The sequence below is a fragment of the Pelophylax lessonae genome (genome assembly GCF_965119305.1).
Source record: "Pelophylax lessonae genome assembly, chromosome: 1".
Lineage (NCBI taxonomy): Eukaryota > Metazoa > Chordata > Amphibia > Anura > Ranidae > Pelophylax > Pelophylax lessonae.
This window is the reverse complement of record NC_138768.1, coordinates 532,301,333-532,312,360: the sequence shown is the minus strand read 5'-3', so window position 1 is coordinate 532,312,360 and position 11,028 is coordinate 532,301,333. Positions and strand designations below refer to the sequence as shown.

At 45.3% G+C, this 11,028-nt stretch overlaps 1 protein-coding gene across 1 annotated transcript in view; it reads left to right on the top strand.

The window, feature by feature from the left end:
• Positions 1 to 444: 444 nt before the first annotated feature.
• CENPC (centromere protein C) overlaps positions 445 to 11,028 on the top strand; it is a gene marked incomplete at its 5' end in the record, with an annotated part of 583,906 nt that continues 573,322 nt past the window's right edge. The window contains 2 exons of the mRNA XM_082243417.1: positions 445 to 504; positions 7,928 to 7,971. Coding sequence (XP_082099543.1) covers positions 445 to 504; positions 7,928 to 7,971 — 104 coding nt within the window. The remainder of the gene's footprint in view (positions 505 to 7,927; positions 7,972 to 11,028) is intronic.

Here is an 11,028-nt window from a genome sequence, read left to right as displayed (position 1 = left end):
TTAAATCTCTCCTCTTCCAGGTTGGAAAGGGTTGCCTTACCTCCTTGTCTTTTTTTATTTTCCTTATGACCATCCCGGCACCCCCCATGCCGTTGGGGGTGGGGGTGTTCCCGAGTTGCTGATCCTTCTGGCTCAGGGGAGCAGAGGCCTCACCGGATTCCCTTGTCTGGGTGCTCGGGAGCCGCAGGTCTTGGGCTGGTAGGAAGCCCAGGCCGGGGGTTCTTAAATTTTTCGGCATGTCGGGCCAGGGTCCCGACTTGCGAGGGCGCATGTACGGTAGGCGGGATTCCGGTGGGGCCGTTGCGGCCTTAGTTCCGGCCGCTAGAACACAGGTCAGGTCAAGCGGTTGGTGCTTTCGCTTCCGGTCCCCGGAGCGTGGAGGACGCTGGAGCGGCTTTTTCAAGTGAGAAATCGTTTGTCCTATTCCGCTGCGCTCTGCACAGGATGGATGAGAGGTCTGCAGCATCGGTGGACGCAGGCACCGCTAGCACTAGCCAGGCCCAGGTAAGAGGGGTATAGGGATACCTTTTTTTCATCCTTACTATTGGGACTTATGTGGTTTGTCCTTTGCCTCCTTTGGAGCCTGCCACTGTTATTGCTGGGTGTAATGGTCTCAGCCTTTACAGTGTTTAACTGCGAGTCTTGTCTTGTCTTTGGTGTCTGCCTGGGTTGCACTGAGTAGCTTATATTTTCTGTGCACCTTGGTGTTTCAGGGTTTAGTTTGGTAGGTAAAAGGGTTTTTTCTGTTTTTTTTTATTCAGGTTATTCACTGCTAAATCCAGGTCTCCCTCGATATCTAGGAAATGTCCTTCTTGCAAGAATCCCATAAGAGATACTTGGCCGAAAACCTCATTGCAAAACTTGTATAGCAGACCTTGTTAAGGAGGAGTCTGCACAACAATGCAAGGAGTTATTTTCTTCTGTGAAGAGTTAACGGGTACTCTGAGTTTGGTCCGTTCTTTAATAATCAAGGTCCCACTGGCTCAGACAGACCCCCAGCAGAGTACTCTTTCTAGCTCCTTGGCATCCACCTCAAAGTCGGCAGAAGTCAGTGACTCAGAGGGAGAAGGAGCAAGTACACTTCCTTCCCTCAGGGATTCGGATGAGGAGGAAGAGGAGGATATTGGTAGATGATCTGCTCAAAGCAATCTACACTACTCTCGAAATTCAAGATGAAAAGGTTCAGCTGTCTGTACATTAGATGTATCGGGGATTGGATGAGTCTAAGCCCAGGGTTTTCCTGTACACAAGGTTTTTGACAGAAACCATTAAAAAAGAATGGAAGGAACCTGAAAAAGCCCCTTTCTTTTTCGTACATCATGGGACACAGCCATAAATCATAACATATGGGTTATATAGCCACCTATAGGTGAAAGACACTGGCAACAAATCAGAATTGATGACCCCCCCTATATAACCCCTCCTATACAGGAAGTACCTCCTGTTTTTTTCGCCAGTGTCTAAAAGGTGAAGGTTGCTGTGGATAGGTGCTCCACATGTTTGTTTCAAAGAATAAGAAAGATTAGGCTATTATACCCCAAACAAAGATCACTGGATCTAAGGGGTTAGCTATCGGATCCACCTAAAACAGTCAATGGACTAAAAAGATGGTACCCCAGCCTCTGAGAGGAAGCAAGGTTTTCCCTGTAACGCTGTCCTTTTTTGGCGCTGGACCCTGGGATCCGTACCCTTGGAATACCAAACCCCAAAGGCGCTCTGTGCAGGGTGCTTTACAGGTCCAAGGCCGTGGCCCCTCTTATATAGGGGACCCAGTCCTTGAAGGTCTCTAAGACCATGCTCACCGTGAAGAGTGAAGATTGGATTCTTGCTTATAGCAGTTTCCTGCGGCAGGACTGGTGAGTCCATTTTAAATATTTACACAGCAAACAAAAACCTTAAAAGGTTAAAAATTGCAAAATTGTAAATATTTTATGCACTGTTCCCTTTAATAAAATTACAGAGACTTGTGCCAAGTTTATTTCTGCTTGTAATTACATTGTAGCATGTTTATGCAAAGTATGTTTAACCACTTGAATACAGGGCAGTTACACCCCCTTCCTTCCCAGGCCAATTTTCAGCTTTTAGCGCTGTTGCATTTTGAATGACAATTGCGCGGTCATGCAACACTGTACCTAAACCAAATTTTTGTAAAATTTTCCCCACAAATAGAGCTTTCTTTTGGTGGTATTTGATTACCACAACTTTTTTTCTTTTTTGGTGCACAAATAAAAAAATACCGAAAAGTTTGAAAAAAAAAAAAAAGTTTTTTTGTTTGTTATAAAATTTTGTAAATAGATACGTTTTTTCCTGCACTGATGAGGCCGCACTGACAGGCACTGATGAGGAGGGCACTGATGGGGTGGCACTGATATGCATCACTGATGGGCACTGATAGGTAGCACTGATATGCAGCACTGATAGGTAGCACTGATATGCAGCATTGGGCGGCACTGATAGGCGGCACTGGTGGGCGGCACTGATAGATGGCAATAATGGGCACTGGCGGGCAGCACTGATAGATGGCAATGGTGGGCAGAACTGATAGGGAGGGCACCACTGGCAGGCTCTCTGAGCCCTGATTGCCATCCCTGGTGGCCATGGTGGACATCCTAGGTGGTCATGGGTGGGCATCCCTGGGGGCTCTAGTGGCACCCCACCCAGGGCTGCACTGGTAATCAATGTTCTGATTACCAGCACAGACCCCCCCCCCCCCCGTGATCAGTGGGTAATTATCAAAAAAAACGCTTCAAACTCACTGATCCCCTGGCTGCAGCACAGATCCTCTCTTCTTCTCCTCACTGACAGGATCTGTGTGAGGAGAAAAAGAGATCAAAGCCGGTGTTCCGTGAAAAAATCATACCCGTAAAAATTCCATACCCTCGTCACTTCCGGTGCTCCTACGTCAGCACCTAAGTCATTGAACAGCTGAGGAGCTTACTAGTGCGCATGCTCGGAGGGTATGGAATTTTCACGGTAGTTTGTGTAACGTTACACTTGCGGCGGTTACATTAAAACAGCTCAGCTGCAACATGAGTCATCTCCGCTCCTATCCCTGTCACTTCCCTGATCTCGGCTACTAAATATAAAAGCGGCGGTGGGTGTATGAAAATATAAATCACGGAGCCGAGATCTCTGTCATTTGGATTTCATAGACCCGCCGCCGCTTTTACATTTACTAGCCGAGATCAGGGAAGTGACAGGGATAGAAACGGAGATGACTCATGTTGCAGCCGAGCTGTTTTAATGTAACCGCTGCAACAGCTGAGGCGGTGTAATACTACTGTGATATTTCCATACCCTCCGAGCATGCGCACTAGTAAGCTCCTCAGCTGTGCAATGACGTAACTGGAGCTGTGAGCATGCGCGCTTCTACTCTGCTCAGCTGTTCCTCACAGGAAGTGACGTGTGTATGGAATTTTCACGAGGTATGGTTTTCTAACGTTACAACGGCTGTATTTACATTACATGACGGCTGTGATTGGACACAGCCGTCATGTGATCAGGAGGGCCAATCACAGGGCCCTCCTGCCAAAACTTGTTGGTATGTGTCCGAGGGACACAGGCACATTGAGATCGCGCCGCTGCGCGTACCCGCGGCAGCGCAATCTCGCTCCTTCTGCAGGACGTTCCGGAACGTCCAATCAGAAGGACGAGACTCCCACCCGGCCGTATATGTACAGTGGCCGGGTGGGAGGTGGTTAAAGCATATTGTTACACTATTTCTTAGCCTGAGCTGATTACCTGAAAAGTATCAGCTGTGACAAACAAGATTCAGCTGAAACTGCTCTCTCCCCCATTTGTTTGTTCATGTCCGCCCTGGCGCATAAGTGTTCGCATGTTCGCCTCTGTTGGATCGCCTTCTATGGCGTAGGCCTATTCGTGCAGGAATCTTCACATTTAAGTACAGGCGTACGCTGCGTGTTCTAACGCAATTTGGCGTGCACGTGGACAGCACGCACCACGCCGCACATGGTCCACCCACCCCACTAGAACACACCAGACAGTGTTCTCAGCTATCGGCTAAGAGCGCTTTTTGAATGCCGATCAGCAGACCTTTTTCTGTTTGACAGAAGCCGGCCGTTAAAAATAAAGCTTTGTTAACCACTTTAGGACCGGAGCATTTTCCTGCTTAACTTCCAGGCCACTTTTTTCAACTTGGCACTGCGCGACTTTAACTGACAATTGCGCGGTCATGCAACGCCGTACCCAAACTAAATTTACGTCCTTTTTTTCCCACAAACAGAGCTTTCTTTTGGTGGTATTTGATCACCTCTGCGCTTTTCATTTTTTGTGATATTAATAAAAAAAGCAAACATTTTGCAAAAAAAATTTACATTTTCTACTTTGACAGTTAAAAAATATCCAATATATTTAATTTTTGTCATATATTTGGGCCAAAATGTATTTAGCTACATGTCTTTGACAAAAAAAATTCTCAATGAGCTTATTTTTAACCTCTTTAAGACCGGAAGATTTTACCCCATTCCTGATCAGGCTATATTTTGCGATTCGGCACTGCGTTACTATAACGGACAATTGCACAGTCGTGCAACGCTGTACATAAAATTAAATTTATGTCCTTTTTCCCCCCCCCCCACAAATAGAGCTTTCTTATGGTGGTATTTGATCACCTGTGCGACTTTTAAATTTTTTTTAAAAAAGTGACAATTTTGGGAAAAAAAAAACAATATTTTTCACATTCTGATATATAACATTCCCCAAAAAAAATTTATAAATCAAAATTTTTTAACATTTTTGGCCAATTTGTTTTCTGCTACATATTTTTGTATCACAATAAGCGTATTTTGATTGGTTTGCGCAAAAGTTATTGCGTTTACTAACTATGGGAAAGATTTGTCATTTTTATTGTTTATTTTATTTTTTACTAGTAATGGCGGCGATTTTATTTATTTATTTTTTTCGGGACTGCGACATTGCGATGGACAGATCGGACCCCTAACTGACATTTTTTACACTTTTGGGGGAACCAGTGAAAATAACTACAATAATCAATGCTATAAATATGCACTGTTACTGTAAAAATGACACCGGCAGGGAAGGGGTTAACTTTTATTGGTGATCAAGGTGTTAAATGTGTGCCTCATGCTGACTTGTGTGGGGGGAGGGGATTGTGTGACAGAGGCACAGATCGCAGGTTCAGCTATGCTGAATCTTGTGATCTGTCACTGTCTGTTACATAGGAGATCCGCCCGCTTTGCTTACACAAGCGGGCGGATTTCCTCACTATTTCCCAGACGATCGGGGAAGAGAGGCGGTCATCACCGCCTCTCCACCCCTGGCCCAACTTCCGCTGTGTCTGAATACAGTGGGAGAGAGGGAGGAATCCAGCGACGTAGGTCTACGTCGCAGAACCCAGCTGAGCCGCTCTGCTGCAGTAGCAGCAACGTGAGCGGTCGGCAAGTGGTTAAAGAAAGTAAAAAAAAATTCAAAGCAAATTTGTCAAGCCCTGGTTTAAATGAGAACATATGGTTTTCTTTTAACCACTTAAGCCCCGGAAGATTTTACCCCCTTCCTGACCAGGGCCTTTTTTGCGATTCGGCACTGTGTGACTTTAACGGACAATTGCACGGTTGTGCGACGCTGTACCTAAACTAATTTGATGTCCTTTTTTTCCCACAAACAGAGCTTTCTTTTGGTGGTATTTGATCACCTGTGCGATCTCTACTTTTTGCGCTATAAACAAAAAAAGAGCATCAATTTTGCAAAAATAACAATATTTTTCACATTTTTATATATGAAATTCCCCCAAAAAATGTAAAAATCAAAATTTTTTAACATTCTTGGCCAATTTGTTTCTGCTACATATGTTTGGTATAAAACCCCGCAAAAAGCGTATTTTGATTGGTTTGCGCAAAAGTTATTGCGTTTACTAACTAAGGGAAAGATTTCTCATTTTTGGTGTTTTTTTTTTTTTTTAACGCGCAATGGTGGCGATCTGCTATTTTTTTTATTTTATTTATTTTTTTGCGGTACTGCAACATTGCGGCGGACAGATCGGACCCTTGACTGACATTTTTGACACTTTTGGGGTTACCAGTGACATTACTGCAGTAATCAGTGCTATACATATGCACTGTTACTGCAAAATGACACTGGCAGGGAAGGGGTTAACTTTATTGGGGAAGGAGGGGTTAAGTGTGTCCCTAGGGGCGTGCTTCTTACTGTGATTGGACATGGCTACTAGTGTAGGAACAGTGATCAACGGTCCTACATAGTAGAACCGTATGATCACTATTCATACACAGGGGAGAATGACAGGCGGCTTGTTTACATGAGCCGCCTGCCTTTCTCCCTTCACGGCGGACGATCGCGAGTGACACGCACGGACTTCCTGGGGAACGACACGGGGCGGGCGCACGCTCGCCCGCTATTGGCTCACAAGCAAGTGACAGGCTAGTGACGTATATATGCGTCACTTTGCCTGGTCGGGGCTGACCGCCGCAGCATATGTACTTGCGGCGGTCGGCAACCGGTTAACTGTTTAACTATGTATGTTATCTTTCAGATACTTCTTCTAGTCTAAGGCCCCTTTCACACGGCTCAGTTCCGTCGACCGAGCCGTTCTGCTCAGCGGGGATCGATCCGCCGATCCCCACTGAGCAGGCGGATGACAGCTCCGTCTCCTCTCTGTGTGTGGAGACGGAGGTGTCAGATCCCCGCTGTCCCCTATGGGTGAATCGGATGAGAACGGACGCCTGTCCTTTCTCATCCGATCCAATCTGCCAGACGGATAGAAAATAGGGTTTCCATCCGTCCGGATTTGATGGACAGGATCGTATCGGATGTCAGCGGAAATGTCTCTGCTGAGATCCACTGCCCCATAGAGATGCATGGGGCATCCGTTCGGATCCGCCTAAAAAACTGGCAGGTGGACCTGAACAGTCCGCATGTGTTAAAGGGGCCTTAGGCAGGTTGCATAGTGTTGACTCTTAGGTTGTTAACTCTGGCTACTAGTTCTGGATGAGATTTGTCTAGGCACGTGTTTTTCTTTTACATCTTTCAAACAGCACTTATGGGCTTATTTCATAAGGCCATGTGAAGATTTATGATGATATGCACTAAGGCTATAGTCACACCTGAGCAGAGTGACATTCAGGCCCCTTTTTAGAGTTTTTGACCGTTTTGGGAAGTGTATTACTAGCTTTTTAAAAGCAAATTACAAGCATTTTACAGCTTCAGGTGTTTTTGTTTAGCCAATAAAATGCACTAGGGGAAGAAAGGTGGACATTAGGGGAGGGGAGCTGTTGTTTGAGCAGAAAACACTTGAAAAAAGACTTGTAAGTATGTAAGACACTTGTAAGTATGTTGCATGTTTTCAGGCATTCCCATTGAAGTCTGTGGGGTCCAATCTGCTAAAAAGAAGCTCATATACTTCAGAAAATCGCTCCGGTGTAAACGGGGCATAACTCAAAGTGAACATTCACTTTTGTTGGCCATAGACGGTTCGGATCTTCGAACCATGTGGGCAAGCTGAATGTACTAAGCTGATCGATTGATCAGTTTGGGCACAACCAGCTTGCTGGATTTACACAGGATTATCGCTTACGGGTTCCGCTAGCAATAATCACGGGCTTCTCCCACCCCCAACCGGGAGGGATTCCCATGTCAGCATGGTCAGCGTTGATGGGAGAATCGTGTAATTTTCTTTTCTGAAACACGTGGTTGCAGGTAAGAAATTTGCGCCGACTGTAGCCTGCCTTCGATTTCAGTTTACCATAGGAGATTCATTTGAAGGCATTCACTGTATTTTGCTGTTCTTTGCCTTAAAGTAGTTGTTTTAATTGTGGGAAAATGTATAGTGTTTTTTTTTTCTCAATGCTTTGTGAAATGCTCTCCATTATTTTGTGAATTGTTTTAAACAGATTGAAACAGAAACTTGAAAACTAACTCATATTTCTTTATACAGGACAAACTTAAAACCCGATATAGAATGCGATTTTATCGGGATGGGTAAGTGTGTTCCTTTGCATGTTAAACATTTAAAGGCTAAGTTCACTTTTTGAATAAAATTTGCTATACAGTCAAGGCGCCCCAGTAGAATAAAAAGCATTGTGCAGCTTAGAAAAATGTTGCAGTTTAAATGCTATACCAGTAGGTCATGAGTGGCACCCCGAAGCCTGGGCAATTAACCCCCACTGTAAGTGATAATCATCCTACATATAAGCTAAGACACTCGCGTTGAATGCTCGCCTTCAGCTTTACAGGGATAAGCATTCTCCGTTGTATAAAACACATGCATGTCCAGTGCTTCCTTGCTCCCCCTGTAGCAGCAAGGCTGGTGTCTCCCTAACTTCTAGGCAGAGCAGGGCTCATTGATTAAATTTGGGAATTTTGTGGCCAGATTTTAGGGCTTTTGGTCAAGCTCAATTTTATTACGGGCAGCATGAGCACACCACCCTCCCCTGACATGAGATGTCAAGAGTCCCCCATCCTAACTACGTACTTGCATCACAGTGCACCCCCCCCTTACCTTGTGTTACTGCCAGGAAGCAGAAAGTGCAGGATCTGGAGGATGACCTGGAGTCAGCTGAATTCAGAGACCAGAGGGTGCTGATGCTCTACAGAGAGGTGCAGGATTTGTAGGATCCCTGTTGTATTCAGCAATATCTTTATAATTACTAAAGATAACAAGGAGATATATATATATATATATATATATATATATATATATATATATATATATATATATATATATATATTGTGTGTGTATATGTATATATATATATATATATATATATATATATAATGTACAGACCAAAAGTTTGGACACACCTTCTCATTCAAAGAGAAGACACACTTCAAGAGGTAGTCACCTGAAATGGTCTTCCAACAGTCTTGAAGGAGTTCCCAGAGATGCTTAACACTTGTTGGCCCTTTTGCCTTCACTCAGCGGTCCAGCTCACCCCAAACCATCTCGATTGGGTTCAGGTCCGGTGACTGTGGAGGCCAGGTCATCTGGCGCAGCACCCCATCACTCCTTGATCAAATAGCCCTTACACAGCCTGGAGGTGTGTTTGGGGTCATTGACCTGTTGAACAATAAATGATGGTCCAACTAAACGCAAACCGGATGGAATAGCATGCCGCTGCAAGATGCTGTGGTAGGTTCAGTATGCCTTCAATTTTGAATAAATCCCCAACAGTGTCACCAGCAAAGCACCCCCACATCATCACACCTCCTCCTCCATGCTTCACGGTGGGAACCAGGCATGTAGAGTCCATCCCTTCACCTTTTCTGCCTCGCACAAAGACACAGTGCTTGGAACCAAAGATCTCAAATTTGGACTCATCAGACCAAAGCACAGATTTCCACTGGTCTAATGTCCATTCCTTGTGTTCTTTAGCCCAAACAAGTCTCTTCTGCTTGTTGCCTTTCTTTAGCAGTGGTTTCCTAGCAGATATTCTACCATGAAGGCCTGATTCACACAGTCTCCTCTTAACAGTTGTTCTAGAGATGTGTCTGCTGCTAGAACTCCGTGTGCCATTGACCTGGTCTCTAATCTGAGCAGCTGTTTGTTTGTTTTTTGTTGCGATTTCTGAGGCTGGTGACTCGGATGAACTTATCCTCCGCAGCAGAGGTGACTCTTGGTTTTCCTTTCCTGGGGCGGTCTGCATGTGAGCCAGTTTCTTTGTAGTGCTTGATAGTTTTTGTGACTGCACTTTCAAAGTTTTCCCAATTTTTCAGACTGACTGACCTTCATTTCATTTCATTTGCAGGGTGGCGTGGGAAGGAATTCTGGTCGTTCTGGTGGCCCCAGACTGGCCTTGTCTATCTTGGTATGCAGGCCTAGTAAAAATGGTTGTCGATCCTCTGTGGAGATTTCCTCTGCAGGAGAATCTACTGTCCCAGGGACCGATCTTCCATCCTGCTTTATGGTCGCTGGCTTTAACGGCATGGCTGTTGAAAGCGAGGTGTTGAGGGGTAGAGGTCTTTCTGACTCGGGGATTCCTACACTTTTGAAGGCCAGGAAGGCAACGTCCAGGAAGATCTACCATCGTAGGTAGAAATCGTAAATTTCCTGGTGTGAATCGCTGCAGTTGCACCCTCCCTTTATAGCTAGGGTTTTGGCCTTTTTACAAAAAGGGGTTGAGCAGCGGTTGGCTTTGGGCCCTATCAAGGGCCAAGTGTTGGCCTTGGCCATTTACTTCCAACGTCCATTGGCTGCTAATGCCCTGATTTGCACCTTTATTCAAGGTGTGCATCATCTGGCTCCCCCGCGGAGATCCCTGTTGCCTCCGTGGGATCTCAATCTGGTTTTGTCCGTTCTTCAAAAGCCTCTTTTTGAGAACATTAGGGAGATTTCTCTGCTTTCTTTAGCCAAGAAGGTTGCCTTTGTGGTGGCAATTACTTCTGCCCGCAGAGTGTCTGAGTTAGCAGCTCTGTCCAGTTGTTCGCCTTATTTGGTAGTCCACAGAGATAAAGTGGTACATAATCCGTCTTTTCTTCCTAGGGTGGTGTCGGATTTTCATATCAATGCAGACATTGTGTTGCCTTCTCTCTGTCCTAAGCCTCAGTATTCCAAGGAAATTGCCTTGCATTCTCTGGATGTGGTTCGGGCAATAAGGGTTTATCTGGCGGTAATCTTTTAGAAAATCTGACTCTTTGTTCTTACAGAAGGACCTCGGAAAGGTTTGGCTGCGTCTGCTGCGACCATTTCCAGATGGATCAGGCATATGGCTATTCAGGCTTATTCACTGAAGGGTCAGGTTCCTCCTTTTCCTGTGAAGGCGCATTCTATTAGAGCGCTGAGTGCCTCTTGGGCTTTTCGCCATCAGGCCTCCGTAGTGCAAGTTTGTAAAGCAGCCACTGTGTCGTCTGTGCACACTTTTACAAAATTCTACAAGGTGAATTTGTTGGCATCTTCGGATGCTTCCTTTGGCCACAAGGTTTTGCGGGCTGCTATTTCATAAGGGAATTGTTTATTTCTCTTTAGGGTTTTTTCTTTCATGGGTGAGCTCCTGTTTCTCTTACGTCCTGTGACAGTCGCCGCCCACTCATACAGTCTTC